Source organism: Mauremys mutica, chromosome 7 (genome assembly GCF_020497125.1).
Source record: "Mauremys mutica isolate MM-2020 ecotype Southern chromosome 7, ASM2049712v1, whole genome shotgun sequence".
In the NCBI taxonomy this organism is placed as follows: domain Eukaryota; kingdom Metazoa; phylum Chordata; order Testudines; family Geoemydidae; genus Mauremys; species Mauremys mutica.
Genome location: NC_059078.1, coordinates 13,174,851 through 13,197,295, shown reverse-complemented (window position 1 = coordinate 13,197,295; position 22,445 = coordinate 13,174,851). Strand labels below are relative to the sequence as shown.

General features: G+C 38.1%; 1 protein-coding gene across 1 annotated transcript in view; it reads right to left on the bottom strand.

Annotated features, from left to right (window-relative positions):
• Positions 1-438: 438 nt before the first annotated feature.
• CNTN6 (contactin 6) overlaps positions 439-22,445 on the bottom strand; it is a 232,801-nt gene continuing 210,794 nt past the window's right edge. The window contains exons 17-23 of the mRNA XM_045022626.1: positions 20,148-20,218; positions 17,033-17,267; positions 16,245-16,360; positions 14,591-14,777; positions 4,241-4,353; positions 2,232-2,400; positions 439-1,388 (exon numbers count right to left, since the gene is read on the bottom strand). Of these exons, the coding sequence (XP_044878561.1) occupies positions 1,288-1,388; positions 2,232-2,400; positions 4,241-4,353; positions 14,591-14,777; positions 16,245-16,360; positions 17,033-17,267; positions 20,148-20,218 (992 nt within the window). The 3' untranslated portion in view covers positions 439-1,287. The remainder of the gene's footprint in view (positions 1,389-2,231; positions 2,401-4,240; positions 4,354-14,590; positions 14,778-16,244; positions 16,361-17,032; positions 17,268-20,147; positions 20,219-22,445) is intronic.

The following is a 22,445-nucleotide window of genomic DNA, read 5'->3' as shown; positions in this document are numbered from 1 at the left end:
GCAGAGCTTTTCAACAAGGCACTGTATATTTTATTGGTAACAGAAAAAAGCTCTCCTCAGATTCGTCATTAATTCTTTCAGTGATTGCATTTTATTCAATAGGGTAGTATTGGTATAAAAAAGATATAGTGAAAATGTGCGGAGAGTTTTCTATAAGATCACACATCAACTTTTCATCTCCTGAGTGGCACTGCTGTATGCTTGTGAATTGCATTAATGCTAAAGGAAATTATGTACACAAAGTATATCCAAAAGCAGCAAGATGAAAATATAGTCTTAAATATTTAAGTAACTATATGTTTGGATTATTCATTTATTTATTTATTAGAAAAACAGAACTGAAGCAGATGATTTAGAAAATGAAACACAAAATTACATTGAATTTCCAAACATTGATAAGAAAAATAGTACATCAAATATTTCGCAGACCAACCGTGAAGATGTTCCTTTAATAATAATATTAATGTAAATATTTAGCCCCCTCTGAAATGCTTGATTTATTGACCAGAATAGTTTCTTTGCATTAAAAAGTTTTTTAAAAGCGTATTTGAGAATATACTGGTTTAGTGTATGCTATATCATAAGAAATATTGTCTCGTTAAGGGCCTGATCCAAGGGCTGTGGGATTGAAGTCAATGGGATTGTTTTAACTGAGTTCAACAGGTTTTGGATTGGCCTCTAATTCCTTTTGTAGAAGCAGATGACTATTTCCCTTTTCAGAGAAAATAATTTGGTAAAGTTCAAAAGGGTACATTATATGTCAATTCATGTCTTGTAACATCCAAGTGGTAACCTGATACAAATAGGTGCAAAATGTAAACAAATATTTTTTCATTAAATTGTGAAGTGTGGTTATTATTCTTTTGTATAGATTGAAATGAGGAAGATAGGAAAAATATCCACTTCACAAACATCTGCAAACCTATTCCCTCTTTGTTATCAATTCACAATTTATGAGTTGGCCTGGGTCTTTCATGTGGGTCATATAGTTAAACTGGATTTGTACCATACCTCATTGTTTGCAAAATATAATAGGTGTCACTTGTTCCAATCACACAGCTATATTTTGGCACCACTCCATTTAATTTATGTATATATATTTATCCTCAGATTTTAATATATTTTTAGTAATGCAATATTGATATTTACATTCTTAATAATGTACAGTGTACATTCCCACCCCTCAATAGTATAGTCATCGCGAATGTTGGCTGTGGCTTTAGTATCAGGATAAAATCTATAGACGATTTACTTTCAAAAGTCCATGACTGTCCCTGGCTTTAATCATCAAAGAGCTGAGAAAGTAAGAATGCAACTCAGAATCATAATCCCATTTGTTACCACATGGACTACCAATTGGAATGATTTTGTTCCTCTGGAGTTTAAACCTATAAAAATACAAAAATAAAACCACCTCAGGCAAGTAAATTCATATGCAATAGTACTTTGTGTCAGATCTATTTTTCAAAGAATTCAGAATCATTCAAATTTTTCAACAAAAATGCATATACAAATGTTATGAATTATAATAATTCATATCAGCTCATGCAAGGTGCTAAGTGTCCTCGGTGCAGATGCTAGCACTTCATAAAATCGGGACCATGGTGCTTTGTTACTAGGGGGACCAGATGTCCTGATTTTATAAGGACAGTCCCGATTTTGGGGGCTTTTTCTTATATGGGCACCTATAACCCTCCACCCCCGTCCTGATTTTTTACACTTGCTATCTGGTCACCCTATTTGTTACTGCTAATGGGTTCACATAATGCTTTTTCCAGCAGCATTGCCCAGGAATTACAGAAATAAAATGACATAACTTCATCTCAACAAGAGAAAAGGGGGAACCTTTTCATGATAGCTGGCACCTTCTTTGAAGGTATTTTAGGAGGAGATGCACCCCCAAGTCTATTACCAACAAATCAGTGCTACATAATGCTTATTAGGCACACCCTTGTGTTGAATAGAGTCACTTATTCCACACGGAGTTTTGTCCCACTCTCCAGGCCACTGCAGAGGGAGAGAGACCCTGAAAAGTTAGGCCACACACAGACTGTGTAAATTCCTTTCCCCTATTTGCATTAAACATAAAACTATACCAGAGATTACTGCAGGTTTACCTAGCTTTAAGCCACGCTATTGCTCATCGATGGTGGTGAAGGTCTAGTTAGCCTTCCCTTTAGAAGTGCACTGGCTTCATTTTAGACAATAATATTCAGAAAAAAAAAACGTACTTGACATTTTTGGAATCCTAATTTCCTCACTACTGCTGCCATCCCCACCGTCACTGACTGTTCTTATTTCTATGAGATAATCTTCTTCAAATGGTACCAGAAGCTCAGCTGAGGTGTTATTTGTCTCCAGTATATGAGTTTTGCTTTGTCTATTTTGCCTGTACGAAATCTAAATATGAAGGGATTAGAAAAAAACAGAAGTAATTGGATTTTTGTAGTTGCCTTTTTTTGGCTCTCTGAGAGAGCATTATTCCTCGTATCTCACACACATGTAATTCTGCATGTTCAGAACCCTGCAGATTTATTGAGCAGAAACTGAGACCACTTCAGAAAATGACAATCATTTTCTGTGTAGACTCGGCATATGGGGCCTAATGCGTGTTGTGCTTCAATTACAAAGCCAGCCCTTGTCCTATGTGCAACACAGTATTAATAAGAAATAGATCCAAATTTCAGTTACAGTGTAAGGCCATGAAAGATTATTAAAAATGTATTATTCATGTCTCTATCTCACCCAGTGTGGAAGTATGGAGGATGCACTTAAGGCCAGATTTTAGTGTTTCTCATCCACAGTTAAGGCCTGATTTGAAAACAGCTCAGCTCTCATTAAGATAGCCAAACGAGGGATTTATTTTCAAAAGTGCTCATCTCCCATGATCTCCCCTTGTGACACTGATGGCCCCATTTTCAAAACAGCAAAGAATCCATCGTGCTGAGCTCCTTTGAAAATCTGCCCATTTGTTTCTGATCCAAAGTCCATCAGAATCAATACAAATACTCCCACTGACTGCAGTGTAATGTTTATCTGCAGAACTGAACAAAGTGAAGCAACCTGTAGGTGTATGTACTAAAAAAAGCTCAAGAGCAGACAATAATTTGGATAGCGTCAACTAGAACTTCTTCTCTCCTAACACAGAACTCACTGCATCTAGTACTGTTCATGTGGTCTTTTTGTTGTGATATCATTGTGCCATCTTACAGATTGGTTGGACTATTTCACTGGTGCACGAGGGCTAGCCAGAGATAAATTTAGATGCAAATCCTGCGTGCAAGAATAATCTCTTCTTCAGGAAGTCTTTCTTCTTTGCCCGCACAGCAATGACACTATCTAACTCCTTGCTCTTGGCAGCTTTTTGACACTTTTATGCTAAAAAAGATAAACTGAAGAGTGAAGTGGATGGAGAAATGGTGTTAATGGGCATTTTTAAAATAGGTTTATTGCAGTGAATACTTAGAGCTCCTAGAATGTTGAAATATAATAGAAAAGTATTGCCTAGAAGCAAATGGTTAAAGCACAAAGGAGTGAACCTAACAGAGCTCATCTAGTCTGTCCCTAAAAGTGTGCAGCTCGTCAAATAACATAACTCACTAGGGAGTAACAGTGTACGGGCTCACCTCTCTTCCAGAAATGTTGCACATTTTTTTATTTTTTGGGGCAGGGTTTTTTTTTTCCATGGGAAATATCTGTGCATAACCTTAGGGTGAGTAAAACCACAATACCACAAAGGTCCTCCATATCCTTACTTATGCAAGTCTTCACCCATGCGAGGAAGAGTTTTGCAGGACTGGGCCTAAAGGACAGTGTCTAAATTCTTCATGAATGGTCTGAAGAATCTTTCCTTTCTTGAACTGGATTGTGGCCACCTCCCTCCTTGGTCAAAACCACTGCAAACAGGCTTCATACTAAATTTACCCTTTTAAAACAATAGATTTATTTAAATGATTTGCATGGAGAGCTCCTTGACACTTTTATTACCTAGAGGTCTATCCTCTGATCTGTGTGGAGATGCATTTATGCATTGACAAATTATAAGAGCTGATAGTATATAGCCCAATTTTAATTTTTATATTTAACTGTCCATCATGCATCCCAAACACTGAAGAAGTCAATATTTTCCACTTAGTGATTAGTCTCAGGGAAAGTATGATCATCATCAAGCATTTGCTCTACTTGTGGTGTCTCTATTATAACCAATATGTATGATTAATTAGACAAAGAAATTACTTACTTTGTAGCCTAACACCTCTGATTCATTTTCCATTGTTTTTACATGTTCCCAATTCAAGCATATTTTTGAATTTGTCAGTTTCCATGCAATATTTGCTGGTGGTTGACTTGGTGCTTTAAAAAAGATAATCACAAGATACAATTGGATATTAATTTGCATCGTATAATCGAATGAGCTGATGACATGAAAGTAACCAATGCACGGCTGATCCAAACCAAGAGGAGTAAAAATATTTTCAGGTCAGTCATCACTATCATGTTACTTAGAATTGTAAAGTTCTACTCATAACACAAATCACCTACTGAGAAAAGTGCAGTTTTGGAATATAGGACGAATCTGGTGCTTTCAGCCTATACTAAGTTACACTGAATATATTTTGTTAAATTTTAAGTACTATTAAGAATATTTAGATGTAATGTACTACAAAATGTTTTTCTATGTGGATATCAGAAAAAAACAAAATATGAGGTCACAAAGGTTGAAAAAAGCTCAATGTGCAAGTCTTTGTTTTTGATAGATCAGACTGCCAGGGTTTTAGGGACCCTTGTGTCCAGTAGACAGAGTAGACTTTTGAAGGCACAAATAACACTCATTAGGTGCTAGATCCACAATGTTCCAGATCCTCAAAGGTATTTAGGTGACTAATTCCTGCTACAATCAATTGGAGTTGGGCACCTAAATGCATTTAAAAGTTTAGTGCCTAAATTGAACCTTTCGGCACCACTGAGATCCAGCGTTGAATATAGACACCACTGAGATCCCCAAAACCCTGCTCATCTGCCACCTAACCCAGTAGGCACCTGGAGTCCTCAAGGCATCTAAGCTTCCCATTGTGGGCATGTGCAAAAAATGCCTAAGTCCTGACTGTCACCAAGCTGCTTGGTGCCCTAGCCATGCCAGGATTCCTAAATGAGATTTCCCTGCCTGTCTTGCTTGTGGGATCCAATCTGGTACATATGCTCACAATCCTCTGTCTCTTTTTTCACGAGAAAGGACTGTCTAGGCTTAGGAGACTAATTCTAGGAGAGGGTTCATGGCTGAGAATCCCAAACAGGGGGAGGTGTCTCCCTTTTGCCTGGAGTTAGGCACCTAAATATCTTGGAGTGGAGACTGGTGGGACTTAAGCCCCGCCCCACTCCTTGGCATTTCCTAGTGGCTAGTTTAGGGAGCTCCTCACTCAGCTTGCTGGACTGAGTCTCCTTTATGGATCTAGATCAAGTGCCTAAATGCTGTTTGTGCCATTGAAAATCTACCCCAAAATGATTGGGATTAAATCCTGCAAAATTCAGAGATCTCCAAGGATGTGTGAAATTGAAACTGCATCTCTGAAGTAAATTTGAGATTTAGAATGGTGGATTGTATCCTGCTGTATGTTGTATCCTCCTTGGTTAGGGAACACATCTGGGAGGAGAGCATTTAGAAATTAAGGGAATGAGACGAGATTGCCTACAATGGCATATGGCTCATCTGTGACTGCTAATAGAATATATCTCCAACAGCCAGATATGAGACACTAGATGGGGTGGGGTTTGAGTTACTACAGTGAATTCTTTCCTAGGTGTCTGGCTCACTGGTCTCACTGACATGCCCAGGATCTAAATGATTGTCATATTTAGGGTTGGGAAGGAATTTTCCTGCAGGTCAGATTGGCAGAGATTCTGGGGATTTTTTGCCTTCCCCTCATACATGAGGCACAAGTCACTTGCCAGTTTGAACGGGAGTAAATGGTGGATTCTTTGTAACTTAAGTCTTCAAATAATTATTTGAGTATTTCAGTAACTCAACCAGAGGTTATAAATCTATTACAGGTTCTGTGGCCTGCAACGTGCAGGAGGTCACATCAGATGATCACACTGGTCCCTTCTGGCCTTAAAGTCTATGAATGTAAACTTGGATTGGAAGGAAGAAAATGGATTCATTAGGACCAGTAGGACTCCTATGGTTTTCAAGACTCAGACTTAAAATGAACATATTAATTTTCTGGGATCCATTTTCTCCCCTTTTATATGTATGCACTGCTGTTCCCACATCTGACCTTGACACTTAACATATGTAAATTATAAGCAACAGTTAATTTGGTAACAGTCTGTAATCTCTTTTGTTTCCTACAGAGATGGAACAAACTAATTGTTACATTATGCAAGAAAAGTAGTTTTGTTTGTTTCATAATTGTGGAGAGGTTTAATCCTTTTCATCATCAGGGAAGAAAGATGTTGGAGAACAACCGAGGTGTAACCAAACAGATGTGTGCACATTTCAGCTGCTCCCTCACTGAGAAATAGTGTGAAAGCTGGGTGAATACTGATTTCTTTCTTTAAAAAACGTTCATGAACTTGCATAAAAAGTGAACTCACTTAAATGGTGTTCACAACCTCATTTGCTTTCCACAAACACTTTTTCAAGCAATTACTTGTTCACAAGGAGATTCAGTGAAGGGAAAGTATCATGAATCCTCAACCAATTGTGTATGCTCACAGGTATTTTCATGGAAGCGTTGCAAGTACTTGTGCATGGATGATCATCACCCCTCTCCAAAGAGCCACCACAAAGGTCTTTGTTGGGCCACCGAAGTCTAACTTAAACTCATACGCCATTACCATTTGACTTTCACCCAAAATGTGTTGGTTTGCATCACAGGAGAGTTATCCAAACCCTCTTCTGTATCTAAAAGTTGCAGTTATCCGCTCAGAGAGCACAGGTAATACTTTGTTACTGAGGTGACCAGTCATACAGCATGAATAGCAAATTACAAATACCATAGTCATAACTCAAAGCAACAGATGCAATGAAGCGCTCACAAAGTCTATAATGCACAGACTGAAATATCTTCACAACTAGTGTTCATCAAATAGCTTGTAATAATGAATGTGGCCTCCATTCAGCAAAGCATTTAATCATGTGCTTAACCTTAAAGCAATGGGATTGCTCGCATGCTTAATGTTAAGCATGTGCTTGGCTTCGTTGGGGTTTATGTTTCTAAAAGCTGAAATCTGTTCCATATAATGTGCAAAGAAAAAGAGGGGATAAATTGATCTGACAATTAGATGGACTTCCCTGAAGATACATAAACTTTGCCTAATATGTATCGAGGGAGGGAGGGCGTTCTGCTTTCCAAGAAGTGTACACTACTGTTAATGCTACTTTATAATCTAACCAAGAGACTTGGTTGGGAATTGCACTTGTTCAGACAAAGGGCTAAATTCGGTTTTGTTATACTATGCAATTCCATTTAAGTCAATAGATTTGCACCAATGGAAATGGAAGCTAAATTTAATACATGGGCTACCTTTTGTCCGTTGGAGAATAGGAGAGCATGACCTCTTTATTTTTAACCATAGTATTTCAGATATCTTGGAAGACAAGTGGTTGTGAAGATGGAGACACTGGCTTGATGTTAATATCCTTATGATAGATGCATCCTGTTTATAATTCCTTCACATATTATCTGTTCTCATTAAACATATTTCTGTCTTTCAGTAAAGAGTTTGAACATTTCATATATATTTTAAAATATTGAACTTGTTACTTTTACTTAAACTTTAAAATGAACCATTATCTTAATTCTTAACTTGGCAGTAGATGTAGTCATTGTAAAACAAGCATATATTTATTCCCTTCCTGTCCTTCTATCAGGTAAGAATACCTTAAACGTTTGTTATTTATATATTTATTAAGAAGCGTATCTGCTCTTACATATACTGAATCATTTCCAAATACTGTCCAGTTTCCATTAACCAAATGAACTACTAAGAAGATTCCAGGCCTGGACCACAGACTTTTTGGCTCAATTTTGCTTTATGATAGTTTTATTTAACAGTAGCTCACACTATGCATTGTTAATTTAAAACAAATAAATAATTATGTTGCACTTTTAAGTATCATTATGGAGATGGCATTTGATCAGGAGGAAAAATTCACAAATGATGAGAGAAAAGCATGGTAAATACTTCCTTTTTTGTCCATATAAGGACTGATCACATGTTCACAGCTGAAAAGTAGCTTGTTAGCAAAGCCTAACAAGAGAAGTAAGAGCACTTAGTCGTGAATTTAGGGCACTTAAGTTTAGAAGGTGTTTTGAAAATCTGGTCTATTTCTGTGTGTGTGAGAGAGAGAGAGACAGAATATTTTCTTTTCAGCACTGATTTTCTCTTTTCCTATAAGCTAACTCTGCTTCTTGGGATACGGGAAGGTACTATGTGTTTTTACATAGAATATATTTGATTATTGATAAACAAAATCAATGTGGGCAAAATTTGGTTATTCCACTATCCCAGAAGTTTCAGAGATTTCTAATTTGATAGTATTAGCTATTCATTCACACTTGCTGTTATGGTCTATATTCTGGCTGCCTTTGTGCAGCAAAACTAGGGTGGAGGGGAAGGCGATTGCAGAGGGAACTCCAGGCCATACTACTACATATATGTAAAAGCCACCCAGAATCCAGAACTAGTGTTTGTTCCCTTCAGCACAAGGATGTAGGCTGGCCAGCCACCATGAATTTCCTAAATCCCAAAGGGGTAACAGAAATCTTCAAAACATGTAGCCAAGAGCAAAAATTCATGGCAGTCACATTTGCCAACCTAATATACAATAATACAGCTATATGTGTGATAGTGTCCTTGCTGTGATAAATGTACTGCGCCCTGTGATCTTAGCTGTATTTAATATTTTTGGCTTATATAGGAGAATAAAAAAATGCAGAGTGCATATTAATTTACTTGCTTTATCAGTCAATTAGCTCCAAAATGGAATCACAGCCATGCTACCCATTCCCAGTCAGTACCTTCACAGCCTCCTTTCAGGCTGCTTTCTCAGTTTCTGCCCAGGTCCTTTCTTCTACACTCACTGCCGCTACCATGTCCTGGTAGGGACGCACCGATGGACACCATTATCACAGTGTGGAAATAGACAGCATTGTGAGCTAGGATGGTCACCAAGCGAAGAACAAAGGGAGGAGGAGCACTTAATTTGCCTGCTCCAGGGCTGGATTCCCAATAAAAATGGGCTAACAAGTGGAAACTTCATGGGTGAAATTCAGTTTCTCCTCAACCATCCCAGTGGGGTCCCCCCACCATCCTGAAAGTTGAATGAGCCAAGAGGCTTGCCTGTTGTGCCTCCTTCCCCTGAACTACCCATCAACAAGGCCCCAGTGGAGCAATATGACCAGGGATGCCCTGTGATCTCAGCTGCCGCTTAAAATGGGATTCCAACAGTGAAGAGGGTTACAACTGGACTGGTAATATGGCCTGTGGTACTACCATCCTCACCAGAGAATCCCTGAGGAGCTTGAGGAGGGGAGAATGCATGATTCACCAGCCTCACTCCATCCTACACGGGGCTACCTACACCTCTATTTTGCCCTCCATAGATATTTGTAAGGCAGATTTCACAAATAAATAAAAATATAAAAGATCGGGGCCAGATCCTTTGCTTTCCACCTGGCTGCTGTACACCTTGTAAAGCTGATGTGGTATTCTGGGATTCCTGCATCTAGCCAGCAGTACTCTGTGCACTCCTATCCCCACCACTGTAGGGGATACATCTGGGGAGGCCTGAAGGTGTAGCTGGAGTTCACTGTGCTAAAGGAACAGTCAGTAGGGCAGTCACTACCTGTGTAAATTAGAGCAGTCCTAAGGCTGCTCTAAATTACTTTGGAGGACAGATTGGCCCCCAGCCAGTCCTAGATTGGTGGACAAGAAAGGTGGCTTACAGCTATCTTTCCCATCCCTCACACCTCCTTGGGTCTGTGCAGAAAGCCATGTGACTGAATTGGGAGATCTGGCCTATAGAGAGAAAAATGATGTGAATACAATATTCTTATTAAAATAAATTAAGCAAAAAACCAAAAGCCTAACAGTCTTTGCAATATTTGGAATTACACTTTCTTTAGCTAGAAACTTTATCCTATTGAATATTCTGATAGGCAGATCTCACTTTGATATGTCATTCTAGTGCAGGAGTTGGCAACCTTTCAGAAGTGCTGTGCCGAGTCTTCATTTATTCACTCTAATTTAAGGTTTTGCGTGCCAGTAATACATTTTAACGTTTTTAGAAGGTCTCTTTCTATAAGTCTATAATATATAACTAAACTATTGTTGTATGTAAAGTAAATAAGGTTTTTAAAATGTTTAAGAAACTTCATTTAAAATTAAATTAAAATGCAGAGCCCCCCGGACCAGTGGCCAGGACCTGGGCAGTGTGAGTGCCACTGAAAATCAGCTTGTGTGCCGCCTTCGGCACGTGTGCCATAGGTTACCTACCTCTGTTCTAGTGCCATGATAATCAAAAGAAAACACAGATGCTTTGCTAAACCACAAGTATTTTGGTACATAGAGAGAAGTGGGTATTTGGTGGTGGAGATGGGAACTAATCAACGAAGCTGCTAGTGAACATAGTTACAAGTGCTTAACCTTTTTGCTGCCAGTCATAATAAATACTAAAGATAGGCCTAAAACACACAGATCCAAATCCCCTTGAACTGTGGGGAATTTCAGTTCTAGATCAGAACTTCATAGTTCAGGCCCATACCTATTCTACATTTTTATACACTATCCTCTAATGATAAATAGTAGAGTATCTAGAGAGCTTATTTTCATTTATTATTACTAATATTTGATACTTGTCACATATAAAGCACCTATCTTCTGAGGAACTTAGAGTTTTTCAAATATTAGTTAGTGAGACCTCATAATGTCAGAGTATAATTACATCCTTTAATAGATAAATTAAGGTTCTAAGAAATTAAGGGACAGATTCTGCCATTTGCAGTCATGGTGAGTAACGCCTTACTGTGTGCTTAGATGACCAATCACACCACTTGAATGACAGGGTGTAACAGGGTGGCTTGCCTCTTTAAATGCCAGCCAACCCTAGTTACTAAGCAGGCATACCCAAGCAAGGCTCAGCAGTATCTGTTATTAAGGGCAGCGTAAAGCTGCACGGACAATATTCCCTAGGAGACTAGAGTGGGGATGGAGGGAGATGACTGACTGTGGAGAGCAAATAGACTCCAGCAGAGAACACTGAGACACCAAGGCTGAGTTGTGAGAGTTTTGGAGGTGTTCTAAGAGATATAAAATGAGTACAAAGGTTGCTGGGAGCAAGTAGGTTCCAGCACAGAAACCTGGGACTCTGGGATTGAAATCAGAAGCAGGAAGTCTCTAAGTGACCTGATGAGAAGATGTAAACAGATCAACTTAAGGAGGGATTTGAATTTTTATTAATTTAATAAACAAGAAACTGAGGAGATGTGTGAATGGACAAAAGGATTTGTGAGTTATAGAAGAAGCCCCTAAAAGGCAAAAAATTGAGGTAGAGGCTATTTGCAGGACTGCCTTGAGGCCACAAGAAGGCACTCAGCCACATGATGATGTATTCAAACTGATATATATAGTGAGCAGCTCACAAGAAATCCATAGGCTAAAAGGTTTCACCAAAATAATCATTTTGAAGGGTAAGTTAATCTACATAAAGCAATCACTTTGGACAGGAAAAAGAACTAAATTCATTGGATAAACTGTTTGTTATAAATTTTGTGTTCAGCTCTAATTCTGATGTACTCTTTTGAGGCATAAGCAAAATTCAGTTTTGCTGATAGTGAAGGTTACAAAAACCAGTACAAAACAAAACATATTTTTTCTCTTTTCTACGAGACAACCAAAATGCTACCTTTTCATTTTTCTAGCAGCAAAAGTTGTAGATCTGTTCCAAGAAGTAGTATGTAAGTTGTGGGCTGAAGGTGGGGAGATGGGACCCAAGGTTATGATGACCAAATTTATTGTGGGGTAAAATATGATATATATGAACTGTAACTAGAAATTCAGAGAGAGAAGGATAGATCTTGAATTATTTGGCCTTCCTCTATGCCATAAGCATGATTCTGTCAATGGAGCTAAGTGTCCAATTCCCATTGAATTTCAATGGGAATTGGACACCTAACTCACTAAATCCCTTTTGAACATTGAATTTGCAATCTAAAAAGGAGATGGGGTTAAACAAAAATAAGGATGGCAATACTCAATAAAATTGTCTCTTAAATTGACATTAATAGGGGACTCACTCTTTCTAAAGCCTAATATTCAGGAGGAAGAGCAGATCCAACAAGCAAATGCAAAAGATTTTGAAAACATTGAGGCCTTTTCACGCAGGCCCCAATTCTGGACTGAGAACTCCACTCCAACTCTATTTTTTCTAATACTACTTGAAATATAGAAAGAGAAAAGGAAAACTGTCCTCATAAGCTGTATGTACTGGGACACGTTTGAGCTTTCATAATGTATCATAACACTACATATTAAAAAGGCATTTGGTTCCCCTTAGTTGCCAATATGTTTTGCGTCCAGGATATGCCAAATTTCCAGGTTCTATGCCAGGTTTCTGCCTGAGTTATTTTTCACTTTGAACTCAGAAACCACTGAAAATAGGAATTTATTATGAAAACGATGTCACAAATGCCTAGCAGAGTTTCCAGACAGCACTATAATAATACATTTGGCTTTATAGAGTCCCTGGAATGTGTATTTTTTCATCTCTAGAAATGATACGTAATAAAGGCAGAAAAAAAAAGCAGAATTATGGCTGGGTTAAGATAATAGGTGAGAGGTACTCAGAATGTATTTGATAGTAAGGAAAAACTGTATACCACTTACTAACTTATATGTCCAACATTCCCACCACTGTATCTAATTAAGGATCAGTACAATTTCTAGCTGTAAATTCTATCAATCTTCAAGGGGCAAAAGAAGTTTAAGTAGTTAATTTAAGCCCTTGACAACAATATGCTTATTTCGATATCATCTAGACATGATATGTCTGGTTAATATTCAGATTTTGTTTTGAATCTGCCATATGGTATGCACATGCATGCCCACTATTCCACAAAATTGTTCTGCAAACTCTTGCTATTTTTATTCCTGTTTTATCCAGTGCCCACTGACGCTAATGACGACTTCCACTGGAATTGGATTAGTCTTAAATCTTATTCTTATCATGATTCCACAAATACATCCCTTCTGTGTAGATCTGTGGCATAATGCTTTTTCTAAGGCATGTTTACTGTTAACTAATAGGTCTCTCACACCACTTTAAAGACTCTATCCTGTGAGATGCTTGGTAGCTCCTGGATGGCGCTTGATACTTCCAGGAGTTTCTCAGCATCTTGGAGAATCAAGCCTTAAAACACCAGCAGCTATTAGCTTAATTGGACAGTGTTCTAAAAAGGGAGTGGCATTTTCTCAGCACCTTGGAGAATCAAGCCTTAAAACACCAGTAGCTATTAGCTTAATTGGACAGTGTTCTAAAAAGGGAGTGGCATATGTTTTGTCATAATTCTGTTACTATGGGAAATTTAAATGACTGAATAATCTGCCTTTATATGAATCTATTACATATATTTCTCTCACTCTGCAGAACAGTGGAAGACAGCAATGTAACCAGTAACATTTAACAATTGTATTACAAAAGAACCCACCCCAAACTCATATTCCTGGTTCCCAATATTGTCGTCTGCCATTTGGAACAGCTTTTCTTTATTGACTCGCCATCTCTTTTGAAATCGCATATGAAAACATGCAGCAATGCAGCACATAATTGCTATTCAAAAGTAAATGTTTATCAATGGTTGCCACATGGCAGCATCTGAAATTTCATAGTTATTTTATGTTCTAAAAAATGGGGAATTACTGGGGGAAATCACCTAAAGGTAGACTAGAACAGATAAAATAACCTGCAGGGGTGAAATCATGGTCCTATTGAAATCAATGGGAGTTTTGCCATTTACATAATTAGATGAGTCTACAGTGCTCGCAACTGGCCCATTTCAGCTGACTTGGGCTTGATCTAAGGGTCTGTTTAATTCTGGTGTAGACATTCAGGATCAGCCTGGCGCTGGGCTCTAGAACCATGAAAGTGGGAGGCTCCCAGAGCTCAAGCTGCAGCCGGAGCCCAAATATCTACACCGCAATTAAACAGACCCTTAGCCCGAGCCCCTTACCCTGAGTCAGCTGGCACAGGCCAGCCACAGGTGTCTAGCTGTAGCGCAGACATATCTATTGTGGCCAGGATTTCTCCCCAGGAGTTCCCTTTGCCTATTTACTGAATTGGCATCTCAGATATCACAGGGTAGGAAACTGCTGGTAAATGTTGACTTTTTAATGCTGCCTATTAACAGCGGACGGAGAGCTAAATTAGTTTATTTTATTTTTAAATGAACCGTTTAATACTGTCAAGCTATTTGGGATCAATTTATTAACATCACCACATAAAACAAAGATGCATTGTGATACGTTGATATAAGGTTAGGCATTTGTTCTGCTTTTGTATAACTTACTGCATATGAAATTAAATACTTACGCGACTTCTTAGTAGTGATGTTGACTGGAGTGCTGGATGGTCCTGTCCCAGCTGTATTGTAAGCTCTTATTGTTGCAAAATATATTGTGTTGGCCTTTAGTCCTGTGATGTTTCTTGCTGTTACATTTCCACTGACTCTAACTTTACCAGCTGCGGTTTCCTTGGAATCATCTGTCCAGTATAAAACCTGAATATTAAGAGAAAAGAAGAGACAGTTCATTGTTTTCCCACCAATTACAGTCTTGATTGGAAATGAGACAAGCCAACAACTAAGGTTTCAAGAAAGACAGCATGTTTTGTAATTGAAACTGTCAGGAAATAAAATTAACCATGAATATTTATAGTGAAGAAATAAAATTTCAGACTCTGAATACAAATTAGAAAAGCAAATGAGAAATCCCTAGCTTTATAGATTTCCAAAAGGGAAACCTTGATAAGGTAAGACATTTTAAAGGCTTGTCTGATTTTATAATTTGAGCATATTTGAAAAAGACTTAAAAAGACACAATGAGACACTTATATCAGCCATCAAGGAGGGTTTTAATTATGAGTTTTGATACAATAGCAACTATCTACTTAGACCTTTCTCTTGCTTTAATGGATGTTTAATTTAGTAGGGCTTGCATACTCTACACCTCTGCCCCTTTGTATGATATGTATATTCATAATGATAGGACAATAGAATTTTAAATATTTCTGTTGTCTGCATTTGATTTATTCTAGGCTTATTTTATCTAGAGAAGTGGGGGTTTTTCATAGTGCATGTGAAATGGGTTGGATTTACAGCATTGGAACCTCAAATAATATTTCACTGTTAGTATATTCATAGAACATATAGAGCACAAATAATGGTAATGTAAAAAACTTCCCCCCACCCTTCACCGGTGTGCCTTCACTCTATCCTGAAGGCACCACCTCTTGGGATCAATTCTTTCCCAATTTACATCCCATGAAAACCCATTGATATCAATGGGGTTGCATGTGGTGTACATCAAGGTGGAATTTGGATGAAGTCTTCACGACTATTCAGTGCTAGAGACTGCCAATCAGTGTGTGAAATAGGGAGAAATGTGCTCTTATTGTAAGCGGTTATTTTTTATGACATCGACAGCTATTCACTAGAAGCTGGACTGAGAATACCAATGTATTTCATATAAGCTACAGAACAGTCTTTTGATGGTAACAACTTTCAGTTACTGCCAATTTCAAATGGATTTGTACTGGTGACCCAATGTTAAAATACTTACTCTAGCTCATCTATATGCCTCAGTGCCATCAAGTGCCCGATGTTGCTCAGATACTACAGTGATGGTTATGCTATAAGAACATGAATGGATGGATAGATAGATAGTTATGTTTTTTAGAATACAATGCAAGTCCTCTTATATTACTCAATGCAAAAGAATAGACCGAAGTGCTGTTCGTGAAGGTTTAATTTACTTTAGTCCATTATAGGAAGGCATAGACAGAACTGTAGTACTGGACTGTAAATACTTATGATTATTTCAGGTGAAATGTTGCTAATGAGAGTTGAGTGAAGGTCTCTTATCCATTAACTCACTGTAATGGAAGGCAAGCTAGAATATGCATGGCTTTCGGAAGAGATATGATTGCAGTGATTAATTAATGATGTAATTAATTTTTTGTGCATCACCTCATAGCCAAGTACCCTTCCTGTGTGCCTGTTCCATGCAATAGCATTCCAAGATACCTCAACTTCAGAAGCTGAAAAGCTCTGCACAGAAACCCCCATTGGTGCAATCTGTGGCTCTAGGATCATAAGAAAGAAAATGCATTATCTGTAATAAATGCAATTTACAGAACATATCATTTGATTAAAAGTTAAACATCAAAAGTGCAAGCACTAAAAGGAGCAAAAGGTATTATGGTTAAGGCACTAGTCTGTGACTAAGGAAATTTGGTTTCAGTTCCTGGTTTTGCACAGACAGCATATGTGACCTTGGCTAAGTCAGGGCATGATTTTCAAAAATGCTCAGCACCTATAACTTGAGCCAGATTTTCAGAAAAGCTCAGCTCCAATTTAAGCACCAAAATAAGTGGCCACATTTACAAAAGAGTTTGACATTTTGAATGCCAAACTCTTTAGAAAAGTATGGCAATAAGTAGCCTCGTCTAGCCTTCTGAATCAACTCAATGGGGGCTGCTAGATGCAGAGTGGTTTTGAAAATCTGGCCCTGAGCTCTCTTCACCTCCATCCCCTACCTATACAATGCAGGTAATATTTTTTCCTCTTCTACCACATTTTGCCTGTCTTGTGCATCTAGACTGTAATCTCTTTGGGGCATGGAGTGTTTCTTAGAATATGTTAACAGTGCCTAGCACAGTGTAGCCCTGATCATGGCTGGGGGTCTACAAATGCTAATAGAACACAAATAAATAATAAATAAATAAATAATAATAATAATAATAAATACTCCTTACCATCTTCTCCTGAGTAGACAATAGATATTGAGCTCAGAGTCCCTTCTCCTTCATTATTGTAGACACCCACTTTAACTTCAAAAGGGGAGAGAGGTGTAATACTTTCATTTCTGTAGACATATTTCGATGCTTCTATTGAAGCCACTACTGCCTTCGTCCAGCTTGTTGAACCAAGAGGCCGAAACATAATGATGTAGCCAAAACCTTCCCCATTTTGTAATTCTTCAGGAACTGACTGTAGATGTAGAGGAAATCAATCAATAAGCATTTGAAAGTATAGATGGTTTTAATTGAATCTTCATTCTATCAGTATATTTCAGTTGTATTGATTTGGTTGACTGTGTCTTAGAGAAGATAATAATGTTTACTCCATCAGTCAATTTAATATTGAACTAAAAATCAAAACAATATATCTATTGAGGCAATCAATTTAGAAACAAAAGATTTGATCGGTCCCATTAAAGGCATGCTCTTGCAAGTGTGAAGTTTTTTAAAATTAAAAGCATTTCACTCAACTCAGGATGTATCTGAATCTTTTCCCCCCACAGGGACTGAAATGCTAATTTTGGATAATTTATAAGGAAGAAAGAATTTTGGAAAAGAGCGAATGTATATACATAAGTGTATGTTAATTGCATACTTATAAGCAAACCACTTTTATTTCAATTTTAGCATGAGTGCAATCCCAAGTGCATAAAAAATGTCCTTATTTAAGTTTGTCTTGCATAGAGATGTTATTGAAAGTCTACATGGCAAAATTAATGTTTCTATTAATGAAATCTCCTCTCAAGGTATCTATCAATGACACATGCCAAGCGGGCACTTTCATCAGTGCTGTATCCAGTTTGCCCTTTTTTTTTCTGAGAAAAAAAAATATTGCCACATTGGCATCTCAAGGAGAGAGAACATTTGTGCAATATTTTGAACAAGAAAGTGAAAGGATCAGTGCAGCATGATACAAGATATACAGGATGTATTCCTTTGCAATATAGCACGCCATGCAAATATTCACATCAAACAAAGATGCACTGAAAAGCAGCCATGCAAGAACAGCAGAACCTTCAGTGAGCCTTAGCTTACAGTTCAAAGATCTACTGTGTGTTGGAATCATCATGACCATCATCAATATTGTAAAAAGGAGAAAAAAAAGCTAGAAGAGCATAACAAGTTTCCTAAGTACCATATTTTAGCCTATTCTCCTTAATCCTCCTGAGCCCAATGGCAAGGAAGACATGAAATAGTATAGCTTAGCATCTATATTGAGCTTACCATCCTTGAAGTACTTTACAAACATTAATCCTCAAAACCCTCCATAGTATGTTCTTACTCAGGATTGAAAGAGTTAACTGTGATAGATTATGGTGCGTGCGGGGGATATGTCAGAGTTTAAGCTATTTGCTAGAGCATTTAATTTGTTTTGAGGCTTTTGTGACCTCAGATTTAATCAGGGTGGTTAGTCAGTTCATCATGGTAAGCAGAAGAGTTGTGTTCTGTTTTGTTAGCCTGGTATGAGAAGTGTCTCCCATGGCTGCTCCTCAGGACAGATTGTAGAGTCTAATATGTTAGATTTCAAAACAGGGATAATTTGATGCGGGTGTTTTGGGGTGGTTGCTGTTTTCTTTTCTCATGATGGATGAACAGAGGAGAGGAAACCAAACGTGGAGAAAATAGTATACTGAAAAATAAGAAATTCATAATTGAAGTGACATGGGTACACAGGGTGCCTGATATACAAGAAGAGAAACACCTTTGTAGCACTATGAAAAACAAAAAGCCCACTGTGCAATTTAAACTCTGACTCCAAGATTCCTATTTGCTCAGTAAGAAACTGTAAAATATTTTACTGAAATCACCATTTGCTCTTAGATTCTTTCCATGGAGGGAAGAAAATAACGGAAGTGTCATCTCTCAAGGCCATGGAAATCAAGAGCTGCCACTTACTTCTTGACACTGTGTAACAGAAGAAGAGTTTATCTAAGGAGGCTGAGTGAAATGTCAGTTTAACATATCATTAAACGCAGGTGAATTTAGATTAGTTGTGGCCACTAATTATGGAAATTGCATCATATAATTGTCCTTAATCTTCTTTAGAATTACACCCTATCTATGAGTTCAGGATTCTCCACTCTTTACAAAGGGAAGCAAACTCAAGGGTCAAACAGAGGGGCAGAATCAGACCATGCTCCCTCATCATCCTGGACCATGGAGGAAGTTCCACCACTTAGAGAGGGAGCACTGTGAATTGAGGAGCCTGACCCTAAGTCCATTAAAATAAATGGGAGTCTTTCCCCTTAAAACATGTTTCATCTTGTAGAATGTCATATATACTCACTCTTTCCAGCTTTATCCTACACAGGAAAGGGTGTGGCCTACTTGCCTGGTCTCCACCCTGCAATCTGGGTTGAATCCTCCTTTTCATATATCCAGATACAGGTTGACATTTTCTAAGACAACTAAAATATTTAACAGTGTAACTCCCATTAATTTCAGTGTAGTTGTGTGTCTAAATCCTCTAATTGGCTCAGAAAACCCAAGCCACATTTCTGATCTGTAATAAAAAAACTGAAGCGAAGGAAGTGTTTTAGGTGTCTATCACTGATTCTAGAAGTGGTGATTGGAGTTTTAATCCAGACCGGTATCTTGTGGCTTGTATATTTTAAGCAAGAGATTTCCTTTGGATGTGTGATTGGTCTTTAATTCTCTAATACTAAGTGTATGCACTGAAAACCTCATCTCTTTTAATACATGATAGGATATGCCTTGTCAGCATAGTATTCAAGAATAAACAACATGCAAACAAAAATGTTAAAAATGTTTAATGCAGAAAATGGCCAAGCAGATTAGCGTGTTAAGCAATTTTCTGTATAATAGAGATAACAGGTTATAGACGTGTTCTAAATATATTTAGAGTATGCCTCTCAAACTGGTTAGTTCTATAAATTATTTATGACAAAGAAAACCTGATCTGTATCTTCTGAGTATTTCTTTGCCAGGCAGAGGGTGAAGTCCTGGCTCAATTTAAATCAATGACAAAACTCCCATTGGCTTCAAGGGACCTAGGATTTCACCCGTATTCTTTTAGAAAACTATTTAGATCAATTGATTTAAAAGTTACCTCCCATGTGATGACAAGCTCAGAGCGACTCCCTCCGCCTCCGCTCACATTTGTTGGTGCCACTAGAGGAACTAAAGAACAAAGGACATTTGTGACTTGCAATTCACAGCAGCTGTTGTCAAATGCATGATTGCAGGCTCACATTTTAGCTGTTTTTATATACAGCAATTCCGCTTTTCATGGGCTCTGTGGTACAACAATATACTTTATATGAGTTTAAATTATATTTATACATTTTCAGTTTTCTAAGACTGAGAGCACAGATGGGTCTAATACATGGGCATCCTGGTTCAAAACATTAAAGAACCTAGTAACATCAAGTATCTGACACTAATATGCATCAACTAATTGCAAATGTTCCATTCAGACTGTAGCTGCTATACTATTGATTTTCTGGCTAATTATACATTTGTGCGGTAAACATGTTGCTGGAGAAATATATATTTTTAATTAAATATAGGTTTTGCTTTTTCTTAAGAAATTCAACACTCAAAAAAATCCCACCACGTTTGTGCTTGTTGTTTAACAAGCAATCAGAAGAGGCCAATGGTGCATAAATATGGGGGCCTGATTCACCATGACACTATAGTTCCGGTGTCCAATTAACGTAATGCAATGGTGATTCAAGCTGTGGAGCATAATTCATAGAACTCCCAAGTGAGGGTTGGGGAAGGGAGGCAAGAAAGCCAAGGAAATTCCCTGCCTCTTGCCATAAGTTCCCAGCAGAAGGAAGCTGTTTTTAATCCTGCCTGTGAACCAGATTCTGCTACCTCACAATGTGCCAGGTTCTGACAGCATTACTCAGATTGAATAGCACCCCACAAGTAGCACCATTGAGAAGGATTCTCACCTCCACTATGGCCCTAAGTTAGAATGCTGGAGCTAGCCAAAAGAGCATTCCCTTCATTGGTAGCATTGCTCAAGGCTGTTTACGCTGCCCTACAAGAACTCCACTGCAAGGCCTGATGTAGAGCAGAGTCTGTGTCAGATGTGTGATGTGGGCCAAAAGGATATGTCAGAGGTGGAAAGGGTAGGGTTACAAATTATTGGGGCCTCCATGCACCTCAAGCAGGCCAGGTCTGAGAGTGAACAAAGGTGGCTTAAAACCTTCTGAGCTGCAAATTTTGTGCTCTCAGAGGCACACCATAAAATAACACCCATTGACTTCAGGGGAACAATTTCTGGACTAAGTTGATATTAAACCAGAGTACAGGTAGAGGAATCTGACCTTATGGACCAAATTCTGTCACCTTTACCTTGAGAAGTCCCTTTTTCTTGTCAATATTCTATGGGACTAACGACATAAATAAGCTACTACTCAATATCAGGAAGATAGCAGCCATATATTTGACACACTTTGTATTGTCATTAACCAGATACATGACCACACACTAATTACAGGACTCCAGTACAGTTCTAAACCTTTGTGAGGCTTCATCCTCTCTAGCAATATGGTATATAAATCATAGTCTCTCTCCAAGAGCACATATTCTTTAGCCCAAGTTTAGCCTCAAGCTCATGTCTTCTGAAATGTTGTGCAGAGGACTGGGTGCAGACCATTTGTTTTGCTTTGTTTTTCCATTTTTAGAAATGTGGAGAGAATATTGTTACAAAATGACTGTATTTGATGAAAGTAAAGTATGATCTTTTGGTGGGTAAATTTTATCACTCATATCCAACGTCACTGTGTGCTTCATAGTTAAGAAGTTTAAAATGGGAAGGAGGGGGGGATTAATCTAAAGAAGTAAATGAAGAAAAAGACTTTCAAGCCAGACTCAACTAGCACTCCACTGTTCCATGAACCAGTTGATGCTCAATTAGCACATGTGTTAAATGAGTTCAGTCTTTACTACATTTGCATGGGGGAAAATTTATACTACTGCTCAACAGAGCCTCAACTGGGTCATAGTTGAGAAACAGATGAAAATTTACGGTTGAGTGCACCAATGGAGGCTCAATTAATTCTCAGCTGCATTTTAATGAAATGAGCGGTGGCTCATTTGCATCCACAAATCTACTACTGCTCAATCAGGTTTTAGCTGGCAAAATTGCTATTACAACAGGGCATTTCCAATTTACCCTTTCACTGCTAGTCTTCTGCTGCCACTGCTGTGTTCTCGCTGTGAATTCATATTCTGTTAAGAAAAGAATGCTAGGCTGTGTCTAGTATATCTCGCTGCACAGCAGTTTTATTCAGGCCGTATATACATCAGCCAGAATGTTTTACAGCAATAAAGTGTTTAAGGCACTAGGACCTGACCCAAAGTCCAACTGAATTTTGGGGAGTCTTTGCACTGG